The following is a 27,851-nucleotide window of genomic DNA, read 5'->3' on the forward strand; positions in this document are numbered from 1 at the left end:
CTGTTCGGCAAAATACCGAGTACTCTGGAGAGATGCTGAGTGCTTTGCACTGTCATAGAAGTGCTTTTTGATGCTGCTCTGCAGTTTGTAGGTTTGGATTGCTGCTCTAGCACCATCAACAATGTATGTATTATCTGAACCCCTCCTCCCTTCTTTCTCCCAGACCCAGGAACAGCGTTAAGCACCTTGTATGAAGAGAATGTTCTTTGCTTGTAGAGGTAATAAAGAACTGACTTCTACTTGTGTGTTTCTTACCAATCTAGACAGTGCCCTAGAGCCAGCATAAATAATGCCAACAAACAGTACCGAAGCAGGAAGCCATGACAGGATTTCAGACCTGTGAAAACAATTAAAATCCCATTACTTCACCACATTCTGTTTACATACAATCCACAACAATTGCTTGCAAGGAATATAATAATACGTATATATGTACGTATTTTCAAAGGTGTGCATATTAAATTCATTGTCCGATTGTTCAATAAAGGAGTCTGAGACAGAAATTAATGACTTCATCTAATCACAGATAGAAGCTATCTCCAGATACATTTTCTTTCTTTTACTCTTTCCCTGGCTCCTCTCCCTGCAAAAGTGTTTGTTTCATGGCAATTACTCCTATTGCTTTTAAGGGAGAGAAATTTCAACTAATTTCCTTGATGCGTTGTAAAAGGAAGAAAAACTGACAAATGAAGGCATAAAATGGTGTACTTGCACCGACAGCACACATTTTCACTATGTACAAATACACTTGCCCACCCACACATTCATTTCTCAGCCAGATTTATAAAGAGATTCTTCCTAAAGATCAGATTGTCTCTGTGGGAGCCTGTCTCTTGAGATTTCCTAATGATACTCCTTTGACTAAGCCAAACTCCTAGAGGCACTCTGACAACTAATGGAGGAATGAAGTCATCACAGATTGAGCTGATATTTTTTTTAGCCGTGGTTATTGCAGTAGGGTTAGGTTTCAGTTCTGAGAAGGGGCTTCAGAATTTGCACTTTTCCTTTTTTGATCTTGGTACTTAAGGGGAAAGGGATCAGGTAGCTGGTAAATTTCAGAGAGAATAATGTAAGATTTTCAGCAAGGGAGGAAAAGACCTAAAGTGATCTAAAGGCCTGATCCAAATGCTTCTCAGGACTGAAGACACTGCTGCCTCCATTCACTCTTCCCAAGCTTTGAACTGAAGTCAAGAAAATGTTAGTGAATAATGATGGTTCTCAAAAGGAAACCAAATTGCTTGTAGTTCCTTATTTTGGATTACACTACCCACTAGCATGTAAGAATCAAAACCTAATTATAGCTACCGCTACACTACCATACTTCATGGATCACAAGAAAAGAGACCACTAAACATTGACATCAGAACAGTCTGAATGAAGATAAAACATGCCTGAAGATTCATGTAAACACAGACAAGGAAAAAAACCTAAACATCATGTTCCCTTTTTTTTTTTTAATACATAATTTTCTAAAATACTTGACCAAAACCCCAGGGTAACAAAAACAGAGTAATCATTAGATCCTTTCACTGGCATAAATATTTGCTCTGGTTTTGGGAGTATTCACTATCATTTTGTATAAAAACACTGTTCTTTTTAAGGTTATTGACTTCAACCGGAATTTCACCAAGACCAGAATCTAAAACTGTCATACCTCATTACCATCGAGTTCACATCAGACAAGAACAAAAATACCCCCACCCTATTGGAACTGCAACAAATAGAAGAAAGGGGGAGGGAAGAAAGAAAGGAGGGCTGGGAAGATGAAAGGAAGACACAATGAAAACTGAATGTTCATTTAGAACATAACACTCTTTCATGTTCCCCACCACTAAATTCCAGGAATCCCAAATATATCTTCATGTCCACAGCAATACTGTGAAGTGCAATGGAAAAGGGCTTCAGATGCTTTTTCCATGATGTAAGGGTAAAATTTTATGCTGCCAAGTGGGAATTTCAGGACTGAAAAAGAATGCATGGATGTTTGATGTAATGTGTCAGCACCAACAATCTGTCTTGTATGTAAACCAATTAGTAGCTTCTTATGTTGTCAATACAGTGATGTACACGCAGAACAGGAAAGCTCAGTGGTGAGCTTGTGGTTGTAGGGTTAATTCCAAAGCCCACTAAAGTCAGTGGGTAGCTTCCCCTAAACCACACTTAGAAGCTTTGGCTTAAGCAAGGCTCTGAGCTGCTGCTTAGCTGTGGGGAAAATTCAGCCCTACAAGAAATGCCAACCCGAACACATAGGATTTCTGAGCCTACAAGGGTTAGGCAGGTGCTGGGTGGCAGATCACAGTGCTGGAAGCATTATGCAGATGCTACACATATTCCTGTGCGCTCCACAGAGCCCTCGCTTTGGCTACAAGTTTTGCAGACAGACACCATTCACCCTTTAGAAGCAACAATGATGGTGACAAAGTCCCTTACAGCTGGGAGTACTGGGGCGGGGGGGGAGAAGCAGATGAAAAGCAGGACATTCCCAAAACCTAAGAGAAATTACTCTAAGTAATATGTTTTTATTTGGTCTTTATTGTGAAGCTAGCGTTCCTGACTTAAGACAAAGGGTGATGATCTCTATGCAATAAAATAATTCCGCCGAGACACTTTGGGATAACCTGAACTGTCTCAGAAAGCATATGAGATCAGTCCACATGACAGAAATACCGAGACTTTGTGGAACTAAACAAACAAATAGGTAGCAGTTTATTATTTGAAGTGTGACAAGACTGGGGACTGGATATGGTTTTCTTAAGTATCCTACACGTGCACTAAAAAAATAAAAACCAGGTAGATTCAGAGACCTATATACTGTAAGACAAGGGGGAAATGACCTCACCTTTGGAGGGGGAAGGAGCTTAAGAGGAAGTGGTAGAAGCTTTGAGACATTATGTTTGGTTTTGGGTGAATTTTGGGGGGTTTTGGGGTTTTTTGGGGTTTTTTTGGGTTTTGTTTGTTTGTTTTGTTTGTTGTTGTTTGGTTGGGTTTTTTATATACAGGAGATATATGCTACAGGTCCAGTCAAGCAAAACATTAAAGCATGTGCATAATCCTTCTGAAGAAAGACAGAATTAAACTCATGCTGAAGTAGTTGGCTGAATTATAGCCAAAACATTTCACTTAATTCTGGTAATTTCATTGGGTCTATTCTAGAACAGGCATTCTGCTGTATTAGCTAAACTAATGAAGAGGTTTCTCCTCAACAGGTATTTTAATCACTTTTCCTACAGTGTGCTGACATCTAGTGGCCTCAACTCTCCATCGTCAAAACACGAACCAAGTTTTCACCAAAACTTTTCTTCGATAAAAACAACCTCTTCAACAGTAGAAAATGTTTTTTGTCCAGTATTTTCTTTAATGTCTTCCAAGTTTTGAAAAAATGAAAATACCTTTTCCAAGCTAGAAAAAAGATTCAATTTCTTTAATTTCACAATTTAAAGCAAAAGTAACCATCTAGTCACAAGAAGTTGAACTAAAAAGGACTGACAGCTGTATTCCTTTGTCCTTTAGACTGTTCTGTGAAGGAAAAATGTGCATAAGCAATATACATTTTATAATAATATATGGATCAGTAACTGCCACTAAAGCAAGGTTCGGACCTTAGTCCTGCCTCTACCTCTATCACTGACAGCTTTTACACCAATATCCCTGTTTTGCCTATGCTGCAGATAAAAGATAGGAAGTTAAATTCTATTTCCATTCACAACTTCACTTAAGTTTCAGTGGTGATGTAGTCACTTGCATAGACATGAAAACAGAATTTAGATAGTTCTTCTGACATACACGCAGGATTTCATTCCAAATTAGGAGATTCAGTTTTGCAAGCCAGCTGTTTGAAATCCAGTCAGAAAATTCATCAGTTGTCACTTGCTAATACAGAATGACTGAAAAAAAAGTACATTAGAAAGGAACTCTGGCAATCATCTAGTCCAATCTCCCCCAGCTTCAGAGTCAAGTCACATTATTCAGGTCATCGTTCAGTAAAGTTCTGAATATCTCCAGAGATGGAGATTCGCCGGTTGCTGTGGACACACATCTTCTAAATCATAACATCTTGCAAAATAAAAAAAGATATGGCACATTCCATACCACAGAATGGATCCACCTAAGCAGAGTACAGTATGCTGGATAACTCTACTGAGTCGCCATCATGCTCAGTTCAAGCAGATGATTTTTGTCTACACAGGACCTTTTAATTTGGAGTTTGATTATTATATCAATCCTGTACTGCAATGGCTGCTTTTGCTGAGGGGGGTGAGTGATTCCCATTTATGGGACACACTTAGAGAAAAAGGCAGATCACATTTGTGGGCTTCGCTGCACTGAGGTTTTGGGAAAGCACGTGTCAATGATCTTAACTAACATTACCAAGGTTTTTCTTATAATACTATAAAATAATCCAGGGAAGAGATGTGAACAGATGGGTTTTAATTTAAGGATAAGTTATCCTTATAGTTTTCACTAATGGCTATGCTTTTTTGATTGTCTTACCAAGGTTGAATTGAATCCACTTCGTATTAGTAACCAGTTGAAGTGTGTGTCATTGAACATTCATTAGCCTAAACCACAAGATCTGCCCTACAACTGTGAAGCAGAACAAATACACAGACATACACACTGACTTCTATTTTAGCAAGTTAGTAACTTCCACAACCAACAATGTTGTAACCCAGCTACAGAAAGTAAGTATTCATCAGATACTGAAAAAGCCGCAGTACCTTGAACACAAGTTTATCTCCACCCAGCCCAGCTTCCAGGAGACATGAAGCAGAAGTCCACCCACTAATGTCTGCCACCTAAAATAGAAACAAAACAGCACCTCTGAATTGTTTGTCCTTTTTAACCATGTGGACCATGACCTTAGAATCCACAGAATTTCTCACAGCTTACCCATGACTCTAGTTATCTACTGTTTCTCCAGGTTACCAAGGATGCCACTATTCCCCTTTGAATATAGCATTTTTGTGAGTCTTCATTTCCTCCAAATTTTCTAATACTCTAGTTCTTCCAGCTCCTGTTTCAAATGTTTTGTAAATTACCGTCTACTACAATTACCTTAGTCATGTTACTTAATCCCCATTGTATTATCTCTTCCCACACAAGGTTTACAATAATAATAGAGATGTTACAGCTGTGATGATCTGAAGACACAAGTGAGGCAAGGTTTGTGACAAGGGGTGAATATCTCTTCATACATAAACTGTTATTTTTAGAACAAATAAACGTGATTTCTGGATTTAAAAACTCACCTCAGCTGAAGTAATAAGCCCCCAGGATGATGTGTGTAGTCCTAGTTGTTTCAGACATTAGCTCTATGACTTCCCGTGGTTATTCATGCTGGGCTTAGATTACAAACTCCCTCGAATTCAGACTCCTTTACCCCCCCCCACCCTTCCCACATCTTGTGTAGCAAGCACCAAGTTAAGTGCCATCAACAATAACATCGTTATGCTGCATGAGCCTCTGATTCAGAGCCTCTAGAGAAAACATCTTTACAGCCAGATAACCTCGCATATAAAGCACAATACTGCGGTTTTCTCATTGAAAAGATATATAACAATTACATATATTCTGCATTGACTTATCTATCTAATGACTTACCCTACTACAAAGGTCTTTCTTAGTCTATTATGGAAATAGTATGCAAGACCATAGAAATGCTTGCAGATAACTTAAAATTAGTAGTGATGCACACTGATTTTTTTAAGCTTTAAAATAAGTTACTAGCTTCCTTCTTCCTTAAGCTAGTGGTTTTCAGAGACATGTTTGGATGAAAATCCTTGAACATCTAGCAGAATTCAGAGAGAGAAACTGTACTACAGTGGTAAATCACATTAACATCTGTAACAGGTATAGAGGTGATTTTATTTATTATTCCCATTCATTGCAATGCATTTAAGCAGTTATTTAAAATCTCTCCCACACATACACAAGTAAACAAGTATTCACTTTATGTAGTATTAAATACAGTTGGACAGTGTCAGAAAAGAGCAAGTTCACTGTCTACATGGGTATGATGAATACTCAATGCCACTATCACAGCTCATTTCACTTTTTTTAAGTGAGGAGCGTATGAGAGATTAAAAGCCAGGTATCCATGATGTTTGCTGCAGGCTTGACCGTGCTGTGTTCCAAGCCAGTGATGAATTGCCATCAACTTTATTGTGAAGAATTTCCTCTTGTCTCAGGTTTTAAGGACAGAAGTTGAAGTTAGTTAACAGTTCCCAACAAACGATAACAGCACCAACTGAGAATAACACTCTTTTCCTCCTTTGCTCATCCATCATAGCTCTAAATGAAAGTGCATCTGAACCACTTCGGAATTTTCAAGAAAAGGTCACCTTTAAAAGACAGAACTTATGGAAAAATATTAAGATGCCGAGATGCATTTCCAAATCATAGAAAAAGGAAATAACTGTGATAACACAGATACCATAAGGCAGTTGCTTGACACTGAGATATGCTTTTTTACTATTGATTTACCACACTTTTACATACATTACCCAAAACCCTTTCCCCATATGATAAAATTCTTGTCCAAGAGACAATCTGTGTGTGTGTGTGAGTCAGAACCGAAGAAAGCATTTGTTGCATATTTAATAGAGCTGAGTACACTCAAAGAAAATAGAGATTCCCAAGGCAATTAGTTGATTGCAGGCCTGGGGCTGCACAGCATGGCTTATATTTTTGTCTGATGTGCAGCAGTAAAGCAGTTAAAGATATCCAGTGTCTGCAGACTTTACTATTCTCTCAAAAGAACAAATGGGGGAAATCTTGACTTTAAGAGGCCAGATTTTCACTAAATGTCTCACAAATTATTAACAGCACTGATGGTATATATGGAAATTTGACAAAACATTGTTTCTCATTACAATCATTAAGATATTATAGTGACTTGTGATGCAGAGTTACAACAATGGCTAAGCGTGAAAATAAGCAACATGGTATGCCTAAACATGGGTTTAAGGTTGGTTTTCATTAGCATAGCAAAAGAATACACCACAACTGCACATTATCCATGAGTGCCATTTCCAAAGAAGACAGACTGTACTATAATTGCTACTTTTCTATGATGAAGCATAAGACTTTCAGGAAAATGAGAAATGATGGAGTCTGTATATCTTAATTACATCATCATCATGATGTTTAAAAATTAACCAAGACACATTAATGAATGCTTTACTAAGGCTTCATGAAGTATGTTCTCTAGACAGCAAAAGCCAGTAATGACAAGAGGTACTAAAGTTAGCTTCAGCATGGAACTGCAAGACATTTACTGATTTAAGTAATTTTTCAAACAGTTGTATTCTTAAAACAGTACTTACCCTTGAAAAAGGGTAGGGTAGGTAAATTTCAGGACAGACAGGACATACTGGAAAACAAATACCAAATTAATGGACATCAAACACCTACAGCATTCCAACATTAACAAGCAATCGTGAGAGAAACAAAACACAAAAAGTTTCTACCAAAGTAAAGAAAAATAAAAAGACAAAAAAAAGTTTTCAGTAATTTCTCTTCCCAAGTCAGAACTGATGGATGCTGCCCCAGTCACTGTGGAAGGTAGCAGACACTAAAGTACATGAGGTGTGGAGTGGACACACTGAACAATGGAGAGAAGGCTACCTTCTCAATTGCTCTTTCACTTTCTGAGCACACTCCATGCATCACACTAAATGGGAAAAGGATTAACAGGAACTAAAAGACATAAGCACTTGTCAATTAAAATCATATCATATCACAGAGGCAATCTTTAGCAGAGTCAAGACCAATAATCTCAACCTAATTGTCTCCTGATGATTAATTCGTCTTACAGACCTAACATTCTGTTCACACACTGTTTTGGGTAAAATATTAAGCAGTCCGTAAAGCCTTTTGTAGGTTTAATACATGGGAGATAAGAGGAAAGCCTCTGTGTCGTTGCTTTAGTATGCTTTGTCAGGGTCTGCGTGTATGGATGCTCGTGTCTTTTCACACTATATACGTATATAAGCAAATATGAGCCAGAAATACATATGCTTTTTTTGATGTGTATATCAGGATCTAACAACGTCCCCTAATGAAGCATATAAATACTATTTCTGCAAAGGAGAAGAATGACTGAAGCTTCCTCAGAGGCAAGGAAAGGTACCTGCCATTCCTTCCAAGTTGTCAATGGCAAAAGGAGAAACTGAAAGCTTTCACGAGAGAGGAAACTGTGCTGAGCACATTGCAAGGTCCAGATTTAGGTGTGGGGGGGTGTTGCTAAGAAGCATCAATACACAGAGACAAAAAGAAGCTGGCATCATGACAAAGCATGTTGATTCACAAAGGGTCGTGTCATACATACATTTGTCTGAACCACCACATGGGTTTTAAATCAGGACAATATACCTGCAGGTGTCCATACCCCCAACTTGCATTTACATACCACCTGCAACAACTAAAAGGTCTATACTCTGGTTATTTATACACTAAAAACTACATTCAGGTTTGCAAATGGAGGCCCTATGTCAAAGTCCTTCCAACTTCCTCTCCAGTATAGTTAAGCACTTTTTGCAATACTTGACGCAATCTGGCAGCTCTCCTAGCCCCTTTCTGTTTAACTAATCACCACTCCCAGCAGCCTGTCAAATAAAGTGTATTATCTCTCCCTACAAACTTTGCTTCACATCTCGACTTCAGTCTACTTCTGAGCATTCTTAACGGCAACTGTACCTTGGAGCCAGTGGCCAATGCTAGAAGAGATTCCATTTTCACCTCCAAAATGCTGCTTTTCTCTTACTCTCCCTCTGGAAATCCCTACTGCCCTAGTTGCTTCAAAAACATCTTTTCTTTCAGAAATCTGCACCAGAAACACAGACACACTCTCTAATAAATAGGACACCGAGTAGTTACTCTAGTTCCTCCTCAAGGGTGAACAAGCTACTTCAAACTGTGTTTAAACTATACAATTTTATTCACAACATAGACATTTTCAGCCTGCTTATCCTTCTGCATAGATATTTCAGCATTATCAACAGGCAATTAAGCTGCACAGTGGAAAACAGACTTCTCGTCCTTAATTTGCCGGTTAATCAAACTGCCAAAGGGTCTGTGGAAGATAATATTTTGTTTCACCAGTGCTTTGAATATTTCAGATTTTTCCCTTCGATACTTGGTATTATTGCTCCAGTTCACAGATCTTTTGGAAATGTCTGTGCGTTCAGTGGTTGCTAGATACTCAATAATCAAATACATTCAGCATCTCTGATGCTTTCAAAGTGGCGTAATTTCTGGCTCTACAACTAACATTTTATTCGTTTGAATAATAATGATGTCACCCCTTTAATGTCTTAAATATGCCATTATTGAAACACACACGTCATGGGAAGGCGAAGACATGGCACACTGAGAGACGCCAGACCGGCGGGAGAAGACAGCGATCTCCTCAGTGAGGAGGGCACAGGGGGACGGGCACCGGCGTGATTTTGGGCTGAAATACTTGCGTTTTTTTTCCACTGGTGGGGTAGCCCGGGAGGGGCTGACCCACCGGCTATCCCTGAGCAGGCCAGGGCAAGGGGAGGCCACCGTCCCTCCTCCTCCTCCTCCTCCTCCTCCTCCTCCTGCTGGGTGCCTGCACGCACCTCGCCCCCTCAGGCGCGTCCCCCCCCCCCGGCTCCTGCTACGGCGGATCAACCGCCCCCCCCCCCCCCCCCCCGCCTCCTCCGCCTCTCCCACTGCGGGGCTGGGGTGGCCCCGCGGCCGCCCTCACCTTGTTGGTGAAGCAGGAGGCCAGGTAGAAGAGGCAGAAGGCGAGGCCGCCCGCCGGCCTCTTCAGATACATCTGTCACCGCCGCCTCCCGCCTGCGCGGGCCCGGCCGGCCGCCGCCATGGCAGCGAGACGTGGCGCCGCGGCCGCGCCAATGGGCACCGGGCCCCGCCGCCGGGCGCCGCCTCCTTAAAGGGCCGTGACAGGGCCGTCACCGGGGGGCGACAAGCCGGGAATGGAGCCGGCAACGTGGGCTCGCAGCCCAGAAAGGCAACCGCGTCCTGGGCTGCATCAGAAGAAGCGTGGCCAGCGGGTCGAGGGAGGTGATTCTGCCCCTCTGCTCCGGTCTGGTGAGACCCCACCTGGAGTGCTGCATCCAGCTGTGGAGCCCTCAGCACAGGAAGGACATGGACCTGTTGGAGCGGGTCCAGAGGAGGGACACAAAAATGATCAGAGGGCTGGAGCCCCGCTCCTATGAGGAAAAGCTGAGAGAGTTGGGGTTGTTCAGCCTGGAGAAGAGAAGGCTCCAGGGAGACCTTAGAGCAGCCTTCCAGTACCTGAAGGGGGCCTACAGGAAGGATGGGGACAGACTTTTTAGCAGGGCCTGTTGCGACAGGACAAGGGGTAATGGCTTTAAACTAAAAGAGGGTAGATTCAGACTAGATAGGAGGAAGAAATTTTTTACACTGAGGGTGGTGAAACACTGGAACAGGTTGCCCAGGGCGGTGGCAGATGCCCCATCCCTGGAAACATTCAAGGTCAGGTTGGACAGGGCTCTGAGCAACCTGATCTAGTTGAAGATGTCCCTGCTCACTGCAGGGGATTTTGGACTAGATGACCTTTAAAGGTCCCTTCCAACCCAAACCATTCTATGATTCTGTGATTCTGTGATTCATCAGAGTTGGAGTTAAATCCAGTTGGTGTCCAGTCACAAGTGGTGTCCCCCAGGGTTCGGTGCTGGGGCCAGTTCTCTTTAATATCTTTATCAATGATCTGGATGAAGGGATCGAATGCACCCTCAGTAAGTTCGCAGATGACACTAAACTGGGCGGGCGTGTTGATCTGCTTGAGGGTAGGTTGGCTCTGCAGAGGGATCTGGACAGGCTGGACCGATGGGCTGAGACCAATGGTATGAGGTTCAACAAGGCCAAGTGCCGGGTCCTGCACTTGGGACACAACAACCCCATGCAGCGCTACAGGCTTGGGGAAGAGTGGCGCGAAAGCAGCCCGACAGAAAAGGACTTGAGAGTGTTGGTTGACAGCCGGCTGAATATGAGCCAGCAGTGTGCCCAGGTGGCCAAGAAGGCCAACAGCATCCTAGCCTGTATCAGGAATAGTGTGGTGAGCCGGACTAGGGAAGTGATCATCCCCCTGTACTCGGCACTGGTGAGGCCCCACCTCGAGTACTGCGTTCAGTTTTGGGCCCCTCGCTACAAGAGGGACATTGAGGTGTTGGAGCGTGTCCAGAGAAGGGCTACAAAGCTGGTGAGGGGTCTGGAGGACAAACCTTATGAAGAACGACTGAGGGAGCTGGGGTTGTTTAGCCTGGAGAAGAGGAGGCTGAGGGGAGACCTTATCACCCTCTACAACTACCTGAAAGGAGGTTGTAGAGAGATGGGGGCTGACCTCTTCTCCCTGGTGACAAGTGATAGGACGAGAGGAAACGGGTTCAAGTTACGTCAGGGGAGGTTTAGATTAGATATTAGGAAACATTTTTTCACTGAAAGGGTTATTAAACATTGGAATAGGCTGCCCAGGGAGGTGGTGGATTCACCATCCCTGGAGGTGTTTAAAAAAAGGGTAGATGGGGCACTTAGGGACATGGTTTAGAAGTGGCTCTTGTCAGGGTAGGCTAAAGGTTGGACTCGATGACCTTAAAGGTCCCTTCCAACCTCAACAATTCTATGATTCTATGATCAGTGATGTGTAAACTATAAATATCCCAGGGAGGTAGAGAAGCAGTGGAAGACATGCCCCACCTAGTCACGATTACTGGGCATTCTTTTATTATGGCCTAGGTAAGCCTTGTTCTTCCCAGATCTGGTATTAGCAAGGCCCTACCTCTGCAATTCTCACCTTGACTTTGCTTGGGTAATGCAAAGTACAGGGCTGTCTCTGCACACAAACACCCTGTTTTTAGAGGACAGAGCAAAACAGCATAAATAAGGAACTGAGTGTGGCCTAAACTGGCGGGAGAGGGGGGCACTAACTGGTAGACCAGAGGCCAAATCCAGCCCACAGTATGAGCCTGTCTAACCTGCTACATTTATCCTCAAAAGACAAAGTCAGCAGACAGAGTGCAACAGCTGAATGGTCTCCATGGCACCAAGACAAATTCAAGCATCCTATCTGGTTTGTAAGGAGGTGGCCCAAAACAGACATTGAATTTCCAGTGCTGAAAGGTTTGGTCCATCCAGGCCTACAGAGACCTCTGCCATGCCACAATAACGGACATGATGGAAGTGGCAGGGTAGGTGATAACAGCATTACCGTTTTGCAGACCATGTGTTAAAAAGCTCTGAAAATCTGTATGCATGTCAAATGTGTCCTTTGCAGACAAAAGTATACTTTACATTACACCACAAATTCAGCATGTAAAGCTTTGAAATAGTGTAAGAAAAAATTTACCAAAGAGCAATGTAAGCATGTAATACGAATACTTTTTACTTTTTACTTTAGTGCAGTATCATTTTCACGCAAAACATTACAGTGATAGATCTCTGTGTTTCTTGCAGTATTTCTCAGTAAAGGGGAAGACTCAGGCAAAGATGATATATCCTCCTACAGCAAAATGCAGAAGCAAATTTGAATTCTTATAAGTTACTTACAGTGAGGGATTAAGAATGAAGATATACATTTCTGACAGTGTTGTTTATCATGAATAACTTGAATTACATATTAAGTAACTGCTATGCAGCTTTGGAATTATTTTGAGTTATATGAAGGGAAGTTTCTGCTCTATCTATATTTTTAACTATTTTTATTAGGAGATGTGAATGTGTGGCAAATTATTTTGTTTACATGTAATTTTATAGAACATTTCTTCTTAATATAATTCAGTTCAAAGCTTGATCCATTCATATAAGAGGTCGTGGGGTCAAGGCCCAACCAGGTAATATTTAAGAGACTAATACAAAAGACTTATTTCTGAAAATTAAAAATGGAATAAAAAGACATAGGAATATTAAGTCATTGTTAATGTCTTTTTGAATCAAAAACTACCAAAACCAGTTTTCTTAGTCAGTGCTTCTACAGTTGTGCTAAAGTAATGGTTTTCTTGGGGCAGCAGGACATTGCTTTGACATTCTGCTCGTTTATAAAACTGATAAATTTATACAAAGAAGATTGAAGCGGGCATGGCAGCAATCTTCATGCCCCAAAAGGTGTCTGTAAAGGGAAAGAAATAATCTCTTTCTGCGAGGGCTAAAGATAAGAACCACACTGGTACCGCATCACCAGATTCGGCTACCCTAATGACTCCATGGCACAGGCCTGTGTTGTGCCTGTGCTACGTTGTGCACAACACAGGTTGTGTGTTAGGACCTGGGTCCCCACCTTCCTCCAAACATCTGCCCTTTAGCTGGGGACTTTCTGCAGTTATGAATGCTGGAACAGATTGTCTTGGGAGATTGTAATGTCTTACGTCATTGCAGGTTGTTAAGGACAAATTACATGAAATTTGGCTGACAAAGCTGATTCTTTCATGCCTGAGAGTCGATGAAAGCTGCTTTTGCTGGGCCTACCTTGGCAGCGTGGGCTTTGCTAGATGTGTAACTGTTATGGTTTGAGGAACCCACAACAATTTATTGTCGTTTAGACAATTATTCTATCATCTGATGACCCCCTCCCCATCCAGGAAGGGGAATCAGGAAAAATAAAGGAAACCTGGGGGTTGAAATATAAACAGATTTAATAGAATAAGACTAAATAATTAACATTAATAATACTAAAGAACCAATATGGATACTGATACCAACATAAAATATACAAGGATTATACTCATCCAATTCTATCAGTAGGAAGCTCTGCACTCCCAGCAGTGGACAGCAAATGCCACTGTGAGCGCTGTGGCTGCAGGGGGAAGGGAAGGGCTCAGGGGTCCGGCACCAGGGCAAGAAGTTCGCAGGATTGCAGCCATCAATGGAGAGAAAGCACTATACAGCAAACTTTCTAGTTTATATTGAATGTGACATTCATGGTATGAAATAATCCTGTTGGCCAGCTTGGGTCAAGTGCCCGAGTCTTGCTCTTCCTCATCACTGCACCTGTCAAGGCTCAAAAACACTGAGACCTTGAAACCCACATACCATAGCTGGCTATGAAGTAAATACTTTCACAAATTTCTACACCAGAGTCTTCTAAAAGTGCAGTTTTCCCAAGCATTAGATGGCAACCACCTGAGGAGGTTTCTAGGCTTCCTTCCTGTTGGGAAACTTGCTTGAGCAGATGTTAGATAACGACTGTATTGTAGCAAAACACCATCCAGTTGCCCCTGTCCTGGAAAAAGGGCATTTTAATCACAATACTATTTTCCAGATAAACATTACATGTAAAATTGAGGTGTAACAGGTGTCAGATTGCTGTCTAAAGAACAAAGTTAAAAGTTTATCAAGAAGTTTTCGTTGGGATATGGTTGAGGCATCAAGACGTATACCTAACCTTGAATAGGATGTGAAATGAAACAGTGTGTCTTATGTATTCTTTTGCAGTTACCAACTTAGACATAAGATAGCAAAAAATATAACTTCTGGACCAAATTCAAGCCAAGAGTGTATCCCAAACTAACCTTGGATAACTGTAATGCTAAAATACACACTCCTTTGTGAATAATGAGCATGCTAATCAGGTAGCCTCCCTAAATGTTTTAAACATGAGCTTAGATCTGTGTAGAATCATAGAATCGTCAAGGTTGGAAGGGACCTTTAAGATCATTCAGTCCAACTGTTAAACTAGCACTGCCAAGTCCACCACTAAAACATGTCCCTGAGCACCACATCTGCGTATCTTTTAAACAGCTCCAGGGATGGTGACTCAAACACTTCCCTGGGCAGCCTGTTCCAATGCTTCACAACCCTTTCAATGAAGAAAATTTTCCTAATATCCAACCTAAACCTCCCCTGGTGCAACTTGAGGCCGTTTCCTCTTGTCCTACGGCCTGTTACTTGGGAGAAGAGACCGACCCCCACCTCTCTACAGCCTCCTTTCAGGTAGCTGTAAAGAGCGATAAGGTCTCCCCTCAGCCTCCTTTTCTCCAGGCTAAACAACCCCAGCTCCCTCAGCCGCTCCTCATAAGACTTTGTTCTCCAGACCCCTCACCAGCTTCATTGCCCTTCTCTGGACATGCTCCAGCACCTCAATGTCTTTTTTGTACTGAGGGGCCCAAAACTGTACATAGTACTTGAGGTGGGGCCTCACCAGTGACGAGTACAGGGGGACGATCATTTCCCTGGCCTTGCTGGCCACACTATTCCTGATACAAGCCAGAATGCTATTGGCCTTCTTGGCCACCTGGGCACACTGCTGGCTCATATTCAGCCGGCTGTCAACCAACACCCCCAGGTCCTTTCCTGCCGGCCAGCTCTCCAGCCACTCTTCCCCAAGCCTGTAGCGCTGCATGGGGTTGTTGTGACCCAAGTGCAGGACCCGGCACTTGCCCTTGTTGAATCTCATGCCATTGGCCTTGGCCCATATGTATAGTTAGGAGTATAGCATGTGTAGTTAATGAATGAATCATTATTGACCCATCAGCTATATTTTGTCATCAATATTGGGTGGTTTGAAAGGTGAGGTGTGCTACCTGTTGTTAAATGCCCGGGACCTGATTCCACAGAACTGAAAGAAAAATACGTATTTCGACTCCGTATGTTGATTGGCTCCCGCACACGGGGTGAAGAACCCTCATTTAGGGACAAGATGATCACATACGAAGTATTTAATTTTGTATTTACAGTGAGTTATGGGATGGGGATCAAATTCATTTGTTCACTTATGGGGTGGGTTACTCCTCCTCCCCGCCCCCTGCCTTCTCTTGGTTACGTCCTTAGATAAAAGCAAACGTCACCTATCCGACGTCATCCTCTTTGGTTTGCTATCAACACAGCTCCGCGGGCGGGCTGCCATCGCCCTCCCACCAGGCGCTAGCCATTAGCCATGGCTGCGGCTGCGCCTCCTCCCCCAGCGACGCTTCATCTTCCGCTTCATCCTCCGCCCTACTGACATCACCGGAAAAGGCGGGCGATTCCCCCGGCCGCCAGCCAATGGGGGAGCCTGCCGGCAGGTGACGGTGAGAGAGAGGACGGCGGAAGGAGAACCCGGAAGACTCGGCATTCGGAGCGTCGCTGCCCTGAGGGAGAGCCCTCCGTCGCCGCCGCTGTCGCCCGCCCTTACATGCGCAGATGGACCCTGTAGGAGTTGCCGCCGCCCCCCCCGAGGCCGGGCCGGGCCCCGCCTGGCGGAGCAAGGTGAGCGCGGGCTGGGCGAGGGGCGTTGGGCCCAGCCGCCGCCGTTAAGGCCCGGCCCGGCGGGCCCGCCGCACCGGGCCTTAACGGCGGCGGCTGGGCCTTGCTGCCCTTCTTCCCTCCTTCTGAGGCGGGGGGTGGGTGCTGAGGCCGTCGAGCGGTGCCAGCAAAACCAGGGTCACGGTTATTTGGCGAACGGAGCGCTTTTGGCTCCGCTGCCAAGAGCTGGAACGGGGCATTGGCGTGGTTCCCAGCTCCCGGAGGTTATCTTCGTGGTAGAGAGAGCTGCTGTTGGAGCCTGATAAATGAGTGGCTTCGCTCCACGCTCTGTTTGTTGGTGAGCAAGGAGTTGGATCTCAGTGAGTTTGGTTATTGGGAGAGTGGGTCACGACTTGGTTGGGATTCATCGTTCCCCAACCTCCGCCCCCCCAGCCAAAGTTTTGTGCCTGCTTCTGCATTTTTGAAGTGGTATTTATGATGGCTGTCCCCTCGGGGCTCTAGAAACCGGGGAGGAAGCTGTGCCTAAGCCATTAATATTGTGTTATTCCAAGAGAAGTTTTACATGGTCTCTGTGTACGCTTGTAAGCAAACTTACTGGGAAGGCTTTGTCTCTGTCTTCAGGAGGTACTGACAAACTGACTCTTCCCCCCTCCCATTAGTAAGTAACCATCAACATCCTTTCAATCACAGTTCTCCCTACTGAGTTTATGGAACTGCTCCTTGAGGTATCTTCTGTGCTTTAGTTCATTATACTTCTCTAAGTATCCGTAGAAGACATGCTCTTATAAGATTACATGAGCTTATTTTAGAGATAGTGATTGCTAATTATCCTGATTATTATGTTGCCACTGCATTTCTCGTTGACATGAATAAAATGCTTATTTACAGTGTCCGTGGGGAGCCCCTAATACAACATCAATATCATGTTCCCTTGCTGATGTAATGAGTGAACAGCTGGCAAAAGAGCTGCAATTGGAAGAAGAAAATGCTGCTTTTCCTGAAGTTGTTGCGTAAGTTTAAATCCTGGATTAGTGACCTTCGTAGTTGTGAAGCCATCTTTTATCTCTTGTGCATTTTCTTACTGCGCGCTTAAGGTGTAGTGGTGTAGGAAGTGCTTTGCCTATTGCCTCTTAACTTTTGCTTCTTCAGGTCTTTTTCCATGAAGATGGCTTCCCCAATTAAAACTCTTCCTTAGACTTTCTTCTCAGTCACCTTTCCCTCTTTCTTGATATTTTCTTCACATTGTTTTGGGTGCTTAAGGCAGTCTGTAAGCTGTGTTTTGAGAAGCGTTGTCAGAATTTTTTTTTTTCTTCCCTTTTGGAAACTGTTACTAACAATGTACAATGTTATTTCTGGAACTGTCAGGTGTATCACCTGTATCCTCCTAATACGTGGGAGCTCTAAACGTAGGCCAAGAGCTTACTAGTGCTAAGCTTATACAAACTTTGCCTGTGGTCTTTCCTGTGAAGCAGAGCAAAGCAATGCTGTTTTGTTGGTTTCTGGGGTTTTAAAATGGTTTTTATTTATTTATAAATATGTATATACACACACATACACCTGTATATCTTCTTTTCACTTTCATGAAGGGCATCTTAAAAATAGAGTCTAATGCTTCTTGCAGAATGGTAAACAAGTAAAAGTTTTAATAATGTTTGCATTGTAAAGGAGTAGAAAAGAGAAATTAAGTCATGCTCTATTAATATTTAGTGTTGTCTTGGAGGTGGGGGGCAGACAGTTGAGATCCACTAGTTTCTATGCAGGTGTACGTGAGTTTTTTGTACAGAGTGATGAAATGGTATAAATCTGTTTCAATTACTGTGTTTAATTTTTTAAATTTCTGTTTTCATTTTACCTAGTGTTGCTGAAGGACCGTTTATTACAGGAGAAAATGTTGACACTTCTAGTGACCTAATGCTAGCTCAGATGCTGCAGATGGAATTTGACAGGGAGTACGATGCACAGCTTCGGCGTGAAGAGAAGAAGATCAATGGAGATAGCAAAGGTACACTCAGAAGAAATATGGAGATATTCTTGGCGCTCTGCTTAAGTTGACAGAGCTGTGAGGAAGTAGGAAATTCCTGATAATCACAGACCTGCTTATTTGTTTTGTTTCTTAAGTCTCTATATCCTTTGAAAATTATCGGAAGGTGCATCCCTATGACAGTGACAGCTCAGAGGATGAGGTTGATTGGCAAGATACCCGTCATGATCCTTATAGAGCAGGTACGTGGCAGTTTTAAACAATGCAATTTCTTAAGTTAATAGACCTAAGAACATGACATAGTTAAATCAGGTTTTTTGAATGTCAGGAGACATACCAGTTGTATGCAAAATCAGGTCACCTAAACGGGAGGTGTTATGCAGGAAGTTGGGTGGGTAACTTCAGGCTTCTGTCTGCCAGTATGTTGGCTTTGGTGGCTGAATCTAGTAAAATAACTATTGTACATGGAAAGTATTGTGGGATATGCATATCTGTCATCTACATTTGGTTAGGGGCATCTGCACATAATATTGAATATCCCTGTCTTTAACACACCAAAGTGTGTCTGACACCCCAGAGAAGTAAGTCATAACACAGCAAAAGAAGCTGTCATGTTTAGGGTGAGATCATACAATGAAAATATTTTATTCTGTTTAATAAATAAAATTATGTTAGTCTTGTGGGCATTGTGGAGTCTTTATAAGCATTAGTTATGTCTGCGTAGGTGTAAAGTTAGATTTATTTTTCTCACTACTGGCAGATAAACCTACTACAACACCAAGAAAGGGCTTTATAGGAAAAGGAAAAGATATTACTACTAAACATGATGAAGTGGTATGTGGAAGAAAGAACACTGCTCGCATGGAAAATGTAAGTGAAAACTTACTTATGAAACTGGAATGCTGTAATTCAACCAAAGAACTAATGCTTGTCCATCTGTGCAATGCAGTGTCTGGATTAGTTATTCAAATTGGTAGTCTGAGTTGTGCAGGTTTCTTGTTTAATAATAGCTTGTTAAAGATCACGATTCAAGAATTTACATAGTTTTGTTCTGCCAAAACAGTTCTATCAGCAAGTTTCATACACAGGCAAATAAAACACCAAGGCTGTTTTTGAAAAGCACAGCTGTCGTGTAACCTACTTCTTTTTTTTTTTTTTTAACTAATTTTGGCTGTTGATCCAAGTAACTCATTTTCAGTCAGTTTTTTGATTTACAGCTTTTCCGTCTGTTTATCCATAGTAGATACCTTCTGTTTTCTTTAATATAGCTGGTACAACTTCTGCAAATAAGGAAATGCTGCAAGTGTTATTTTGACAGGATGTTAGGTAATTTCATATCAATTTGGGCAGAACTTTGAGTTCTGAGTTTAGAGCAATATGTTTTTTAACATAGTGACAACATTATGCAAAGTGGGTTTCACATAGGTCATAATCTACCCTAGGTTTTTTGCAGATCAGAGAAATTCCTGCTTGTGCCAACTCTTGGTGTCTGCTAGTAACAATGCTTAAACTTCAGTTATTTCTACTTGCAGTTTGCACCTGAATTCCAAGTTGGGGATGGAATCGGGATGGACTTAAAGCTGTCAAATCAAGTCTTCAATGCCTTAAAGCAACACGCGTACTCTGAGGAACGTCGAAGTGCAAGGCTCCATGAAAAGAAGGAGCACTCCACTGCTGTATGTTTTTAATAAAATCTCTCTGTATACTTTTTATCTTGTGTAACAGCTGAACACTGTTTTGGTAATGCCTTGAAACATTCTGTTTTTAGTAAAACAGTTAAGCAATATTGTGTTAACATTGCTGAAGGAGATGGTATCAGCCAGCTCCTACTAGAAAAAAGCCTGTCTTTATTTGAGCTGCATTACTGTGAGAGCCATATCAAAATAAGAGCAAGCAGCTTCCATTTTTTTCCTCTTTGTCTTTCTAAACTTGTCTCTTAATTTCTAGGCAGTTTATTCATTGTAGCTGATTATTTATAGAAACAATCCAGAGGACTAATCCTCTGCAGTTGAACCATGTGGCTCCAAATATCTGTTGTCTGATCAAGTGTCAGGAAGACAATGTGACCAAGTAAAATCTGACTTAATAATTTAGGAAGTCAGTTCATGTGTTTTATGGGTGAGTTTAGAGCAGGAAAATCCTGGTAAATCTGGTAAATCTTACTGTGGACTTCTTCAGCTTTGTGTGTTTTGCTTTATTGTTACTGATATAAAAGGAGCATAATATTTGGGACATTGTGATTTACGGTTTGTAAAGACTTCTTGAAAACACTATAGAAAGTGCTCTCGGGACACAGTCTGTACTTTATGTGTAATTGATAAAATACTGTGTATGCTACGCAGCTGACAAAGTACCTGAGAGTATTAAATCTTAGTATGACAGTGCTGGAGCAGTTTTGTTTTGATTCATGTGTTTGTTTGGTTTGTGTTGCATTTTTTTTTCTCTCTACCAGTTGAGAGAATGCTCTTAATACATTATTCTTTCCATCTAGCTGAATGAATACTTGTGGTATATAAATACTCTAAGCTCACTGTAAAGCAAAGAATTATTTTAATGATTCATTTCTTGCCTGTAGGAGAAAGCAGTGGATCCTAAAACGCGTTTACTTCTGTACAAGATGGTCAATTCTGGAATGCTGGAGACCATTACAGGCTGTATCAGCACAGGAAAAGAATCTGTTGTTTTTCATGCGTATGGAGGAAAGTAAGTATATTGTTTGTTACTGACAGTAGCTTTAAGTACCAGAGACTGTTTAAATATTTTTGTGGTTTCTGCTTTTTAAAACCATCTGCACTTTTTTAATTCCCAAGACTTAAAGTTTGTATTCATACACATGGAGATAATAATAAATTCTGAAAACCAGATGGTACCAATTGTAAAGTAACAAAAAAATCCCCAGTTTCCTCCTTGGAGAGCATTTAATGAATGGGGGGAAATCCACTATAGCTTTCTGTGGAAAAACGTATACTCCTTTTATAAAAAAAGTCTTGAGATTCGGAGGAACTCTTTCCACTGACCTGCTGCGGACTACAGAGCTGTCATGATGAGCTTAGGCTACCTGAAGATTGTCTTTCCATATGGATTGCTATATTATCAGTTCCATCTGTGCAGTTCGGTGGAGGTGCTGTTTATTACTTTTGGTTTACTTTGAGAATAGTGTTGGGATGCTGTTTACTTTGCAAGTCGTGCAAGAGTCCAGTTTTAAAGACTACTGCGCTGTGGAATGACTGTAGTACATTAGTAGCGATTGTAGTGCACTGAAACACCACTAGCTTAAAGTGAGGTAAGAAAGAACTAATAAAGCCCAAATACAGGTAGCCCATTTAGAGATGTCAAGAGAGAGGTAATTTGGGGGTGGGGAGAAAAGATGCTTTTGTTTGTTTTTTTTTTAATTTATCTTTGCTTGAATGATGTTCAGGAGTGTTCTTTTGCTTAGTATTACTCAGTAGGCAATATCTTTGTGGTGCTTAACAAAACATTGTGATACTACCATTATTGTTCTACTGCAAGACTCTTCTCACTTGTAATTTCTTGACGCAAGTACATCCATTAATAGGGCTCTTATTAGCTATGATATTTAAGTAAAATAGTAACAAATTGGGACATGGAACCTATTCGGTAAGCAACATATAATCAAAATGCTAAAACCTGAACTTTCATATATAAGCTTAATCATAGAACTCTTATAAATTTAACTTGAATTGGCTTCCAAATTTGATAGAAAATCAGATCTTTTCCTCTCTTATATTAAAAATTGCTGTCTCTTGCAATGTTAACCCCTCCCCAACTAAAACCATGCATTTGCTTGTAAAAATGTGAATAGTTAACTTTGTTATATATTTGACTTTTTCCACGAGAAGTGCAACTGAAGATAAAGTTATACCTCCAGAATGTGCCATCAAAGTGTTTAAAACAACTCTTAATGAATTCAAGAACCGTGACAAATATATTAAGGATGACTACAGATTTAAAGACCGCTTCAGTAAATTGAATCCACGAAAGATTATTCGTATGTGGGCTGAGAAGGAAATGCATAACTTAACAAGGTAAAGGGAAAAAAAAGGGTAGTTGCCAAATGTCTCTCGGTTTCTTATTCTCTGTTTAAGAAAGATACACTGTGTCTGGGTAGAAGTTTAGATTTGATTTTTTAGGCTAAATAATATATAACCTGGCACAGGTTGAGTAAGCATCTGGTTTCGTACAGTTTAATGAATTGTCAGCATCTTCAGGGATTTGGCAGCCGAATTTACAAGCCCATAAAGTTAACAGGGTCTACCTGTAAAAGTAATTGGTTTTCAGTGAGCGTTTTCAGACCTACTTATGACTTTAAGATCTGAATTTTCCTATGTGAAATATATATTTTCATTCAGTTTTCAATTTAGTCTATTTCAAAGACTTTTTGACTCTAGATCAAGTTTCTCGCACAGCTCTCTAAGACTGGAAATGAGCAAGCAGGAACTGGAGCTGCAGGGTTTTGGGGGTTTTATTTTGTTTTTCTTAATCAGTATCTGTTTTCTGATCCACAGAATGCAAAATGCAGGAATTCCTTGTCCTCAAGTGGTTATCCTTAAGAAACACGTCTTGGTTATGTCTTTCATTGGCCAGGACCAAGTCCCAGCTCCTAAACTAAAGGATGTAACGCTTAGTAGTGAAGATATGAAAAAGGCCTACTATCAGGTTCTTAATGTAAGACAATGTTGATTTCTCCTCTAATTCTGGGTTGTGTTTTCTTTTAGGGGAATAACTTAAAGGAGAAATCAGCATTTATTTACTTTTCAGGGTGCTTGCATCACTTTCAAGATACAGAGTCCAAAGGCTTATTTTGCTGCTGTTTAATGTGTGACTTAAAATAAATAAGAAATTATGCACTAAAAAAAATTAATAAATTTAATCTTAGTCTGAGTAGAAAATGTGCTGAAACTTGGTGACAAACAGATACTTGGCAGCAGAGGAATTATGAGCAAGTAGTCCTCTTTTTAGAGAAGTAGTATGTGGTTTAGGAAGTTCTCTGAAGTCTTTCTGGGCTTACCAAACAACTTAATTTACGATGCTTAAGCACTCTCCAATGATAAACCCCTCTCCACCCCCCTTTTTAATAAATCTAGAAATCGGAGAATGAATTAGAAGATTGCATGGTGGATACTTTACTTCCGTATTATCAGCTGTAATTGGTTCAAACATGTACCTGCTAACTGTCCACTTGCTATTAGCTTCCTGTAGACATTAAAAAAAAAAACAACCAACCAACCCAGCAGCTTGATAATATGAATGGTCTGGGCCTGAAATTTTGAGACCAGTAGAGCAACACAACCATGTTTTAAGTGAATATGCATACCAGTTAGGATTCAGTACCTAAAACTGTGAGACTTCTTTCCTGTGTGATAGGAATGACAGGTATATTTAGAGAACGTGTTTACAGATAGTCTCGTGCACTTGGACTGGTTGGCAGGGCTGACATGAGTTTACCAGACTGATTCTTCTGACTTGCCAAAGCTAAGCTCAGTAATAAAAGCTTAGCTTGATGGCAGTTTACCAAAACTGCAATTCCCTGTGTGAAACTTGGTTGATGACTTGGAAAAAATGATGTAAATTGGGTGGGTGACTGGGGAGAGGCTTTTTTTGGTGTTATAGTCGTGAAAACGATATTTATTTGGAGTACAGCATACTTCATTCATTAATTTGGTTCCTTGCAGATGATGCAACAGTTGTATAAGGAGTGCAACCTGGTGCATGCAGATCTGAGTGAATACAACATGCTTTGGCATGATGGGAAGGTGAGCTGCTTATTCATGTGGGGAGAAAAGGTTTCATCTGATGTGAAATGTTATTGCAAAGTGAATTGCTATCTCCCTGTGGATACAGGTCTGGCTTATTGATGTCAGTCAGTCTGTGGAGCCAACCCATCCTCATGGACTTGAATTTTTGTTCAGAGACTGTAGGAATGTGTCACAGGTAGGTCCTCTTCATCTGACAATCCTCTGTTATGCTGAATGTTTTCCAAGATAAAAATAAATTCAGAAGTAACTAAAAATCAACGAATGCAACTGTTTTTTAAAAAAAAAAAAAATCACCACCACCTACATATAAGATTACTCTTGTATATTGTCCGTACTGATGGTGTTCTTCTCTGAAAGGGAAAAAAGTCTTGAAGAATAAAATGGTACTGCTAGAACTTAAAACTTCTTTCAGTTATTTTCATTGGTAGGTCAACAAAAGCAAAAATGTCATTTTGACTAAATATTGTAATTGTAACTTGGGGAAGGAAAAGGAGTGTTTTGTTTTGTGTAGAAAAGTGTTTAATGTGTGCTTTTTTTTTTTTATTGACTAGTTCTTCCAGAAAGGAGGTGTGGCAGAAGCACTTAATGAGCGTGAACTCTTCAATGCTGTCTCAGGTTTTAATATTACAGCTGACAATGAAGTAGACTTCCAAGAAGAGGTACAGCTTTATCTGTGTCTAACATTTGAATTTGTTAGCTAGGAGCTATTCTAATACCTTAATTTTCCAACTTTAGTTTGTATGACTAGTGCGTGAGTGCAATTTCAGCAATCATTCTGCATCTTTTTTTCTTTTCTTTATGCTCGATAATTTCAACATAGTAAAAATGTTTTCTGAAACTCAGATTGACAGACCTCTCCACCACTTTTCCTGATCTCCCTGCTTTCAAGTATAAAAGGCTTCATGTTGCATATGATTGCTTCTTTCAGTGTTAAGGAAAATATAGTTATCTGTTCTAGTTTAAAAGCTAGCTTTGTTTTCTTTGCTTACATGTATTAAAGGTTGTGCAGAGGAAGGAAGGCTGGGTTAAAAATAATAATTGTTCTACTGCTTATTTATAATTTTTTAGATTTTAACTTAACTTGAATTTAAAGTTTAGTCTAACATTATCAATTTTCAAGCCTAAAATAATGCTAATAGAAATATGGACTAGGAATCTTCGATCACCTTTGGCTTTTAATTTTCAAATTTTAGCTGTAACTCCTCAAAGTGTGCATCCTGATACCAGACATTTATAAAAATAAGTTGTCAAATGTCCCATATTTCCCATATTCACTAATTAAAGTAAGGTCTACATGTCAGTTCTAATCAATTCCTAATGACAGCATAGGCTTATGTTAGCCCAGCATGTAGTAGGTGGGAGCTTGAAATTAGTTAACTCCTGGGACAGCTGCTCAAACAGAGGGAGAGGCATAAAGGGAACACAGTGTCACTGTTCCAAGATCCTTCTGTATCAGTGAAGCAAAAACTAATTCCCTCACTGGCTGTGTTGTTAGTATTGGTGTGGGGGGTCAGTTTTGTTGTTGGTTTACATCATCTTTCTTGCTTAGAAGTTTTATGGGAAAGACTTATGTTGCTGTTTACATCTAGGTGAATTTGAGCAGCCTATCCCTAAACTTCAGATTTTGACTTTAGTCACTGGTAACTAAACCTGTCTCCTCTGGAGTACAATAGGAAGTAATCCAAATATAACAATCTGAAGATAATAAGCTACCTTAGTTGTTACGTTGATTGCACAAAACATTTAAGTATAACTGTCTTCAGCGTATACCATTAAAAGCAATTGCAGTGGATTTGTAACTGTAATATTACTTGGAATTTCTCCAATGCTGATGGATTTGCTGAGTTACAGTAGAGGTGTTCAGAGTTGAAGAAACCGGTGCTTTTGTACTTCGGGGAATACGGCTGGAGTCATAAGAATCATCCAGTCCTCCTGGCAACTCATGCATTTCAGTTACACAGCATGAAACTATAAAGGAGTGCTACTCCTTTTACTAATTTTCTGAGAACAGAGGTTTCAAACTATATTTCCAAAGTATATTGCCCCATACATGTGACTGAATCATTGAAATAGAAATGATCGGTCATCTGAAGTTACCTTTTAACACTGTTCAGAAACATTCTGGTGTAGTCATGGTTTTATGATTTCAGCATGGATTTATTTTTGGCTTTCTAGATTGAAGCTTTGGAGAAGATGAATGAAGATCACGTGCAGAATCATGGAAAGAAACTCTCAATGTTTTCAAGCGATGGAGACCCACCTATATATGATGAATAGCACTGAGTGCATAGCTGCTAACGAAACGAAACACAAATGTACTGCTTCTGACTATGTTGGTGCAGTGGTAAATGTCAGCTACCAATGTCAAGGGAGAGTGGTTGACTGGGAATACCAAAATGGAAAACACAGTGAGCATACGGTGATGCCTCGGTGGTTTTATTTTTTAACTTAGCCCACACTTCAGGCTGGCACTGTGAGAATGGACTGTCACTACCTCTTCAGATAGTCTGGCAACTTCACCAATTGCCCAGTTACGTTAGACTAATGTAGCTGAGGTGGTCATATTTTGCATGATTCAGAGCTTACTTGTTTTAGTTTTTTTTAAAAAATTATTTAAAAATCATTTAGATCATCTAAAGTATTTAGTGGGAAAGCAAACAAGGGGAATCCCTCTCTTTCTCCTATTGCTGCTTGAAAAACTAATTAAAAATTGTATATGGACGTGATGTCAGCAAACCTTTAATCCTTCTCCACCACGTGCAAAATGGAAAGCCAAACTATGTGCTGCCATAACATGAAAATGTTAATTTAACAAACCAATGTCTTTATATATGCAAAAGTCTGGACCTTTTCGTTTGAAGTACACAGAATGTGGCTCTACCTCTGTAAATACAATTGGGTTTTACATGAGAAACAGATTTGAATCCAACCAGCAGAGGCCGTCTTTGGTGATGGGCCAGGAACATCTGAGAGCTGCATCCGAGTTGTGTAACAAAGAGTAAGTTCAGTTAGTTTCACTTTTAATACATAAATTGTTCCAAGAACTCAGTGGAAAAAAAAATCTCTATAATAATCCTGTCTCTAACTGGAAATTCTGGGTAAAACATCAAACATTCTTACTGACCCCGAAGATGCTTATAGACTATGAAAGCTAAATATTGGTCATCGTTATTTTTCAATGAACCTTTTTGCATACAAGTGCAAAAAGAATACTCAAATTGGTCTTTTTCTCATGCTTTTATTCTTAATCTCAGTCTCTTTATTTTAGCAAGTTCTAAAAATCTAGGCATTTAAAAATGAACTGATGTATTGGGATGGTTCAGAATTAAGAAATTCTGATCAACTTCTTTTTAATGGATTGCTGTTTCTGATGCTGCTCTTTATCAAGCAGAATATAGTGTTGCTACACATGACATTCTCACAGTGTGCTGTGAAAGTGCTTTTTTTATTATTTTTTTGTTGTTGTTGTTGGAAAACCGGTGGTAAAGTAAAAACTCAAGATCTTGTTGTGGTGCTTTTGCGTGGTTCTTCGCATCATACAAGCCTTCATTGATCCTCAGTGCTGCACTAAAGCAGTGCTACGGTAGGACTACGCTAATTCACTAAAACAATAGAAAAATTACAATTTTGGTGGGTACTACATAAACAGTAAACAACCTCAATGTTTTTGCCAGTTTCATCCCAGTACTTGGATCCTCTTCCCTTTTCTAAATTAGACAGTTGTCTTGCATTTACCCCTTACTTTTGAAATAAAGGAACTTAGGTATTTGGGAGACTTAAGTCTATTCCTAATTGCTCAGTGAAATAGTTCCCCAATAATGATATCGGGGAAAGAACAGAGGTACTGAGAGGGAGGCGCTACGGTTACCTAACCCCTTCAGGAAGACTGAAAGCTTCTGTTGTCA

The 27,851-nt window shown here is 40.8% G+C and overlaps 2 protein-coding genes across 4 annotated transcripts in view; one reads left to right on the top strand and one right to left on the bottom strand.

The window, feature by feature from the left end:
• TMEM241 (transmembrane protein 241) overlaps positions 1–9,877 on the bottom strand; it is a 58,049-nt gene extending 48,172 nt beyond the window's left edge. For both annotated transcript variants that reach the window (XM_063326707.1, XM_063326706.1), the window contains exons 1-4: positions 9,734–9,877; positions 7,326–7,372; positions 4,719–4,796; positions 256–337 (exon numbers count right to left, since the gene is read on the bottom strand). In XM_063326707.1, the coding sequence (XP_063182777.1) occupies positions 256–337; positions 4,719–4,796; positions 7,326–7,372; positions 9,734–9,805 (279 nt within the window). In that variant the 5' untranslated portion in view covers positions 9,806–9,877. The remainder of the gene's footprint in view (positions 1–255; positions 338–4,718; positions 4,797–7,325; positions 7,373–9,733) is intronic.
• A 6,057-nt stretch (positions 9,878–15,934) lies between these two features.
• Positions 15,935–27,452, top strand: RIOK3 (RIO kinase 3). 2 transcript variants are annotated; one of them, XM_063326708.1, is made up of 13 exons: positions 15,935–16,191; positions 17,077–17,198; positions 18,045–18,190; positions 18,307–18,411; positions 18,930–19,039; positions 19,702–19,845; positions 20,745–20,872; positions 22,027–22,215; positions 22,696–22,855; positions 23,863–23,943; positions 24,032–24,121; positions 24,498–24,605; positions 26,122–27,452. In XM_063326708.1, the coding sequence occupies exons 1-13, from the start codon at positions 16,126–16,128 to the stop codon at positions 26,221–26,223; spliced, it is 1,551 nt and encodes a 516-aa protein (XP_063182778.1). In that variant the 5' UTR covers positions 15,935–16,125; the 3' UTR covers positions 26,224–27,452. The 2 variants fall into 2 exon arrangements, with proteins under 2 accessions (XP_063182778.1, XP_063182779.1); XM_063326709.1 differs by having other exon boundaries at positions 15,939–16,191; positions 22,030–22,215.
• The last annotated feature ends 399 nt before the right edge of the window (positions 27,453–27,851 follow it).

Source organism: Chroicocephalus ridibundus, chromosome 2, assembly GCF_963924245.1.
Source record: "Chroicocephalus ridibundus chromosome 2, bChrRid1.1, whole genome shotgun sequence".
In the NCBI taxonomy this organism is placed as follows: Eukaryota; Metazoa; Chordata; class Aves; order Charadriiformes; family Laridae; genus Chroicocephalus; species Chroicocephalus ridibundus.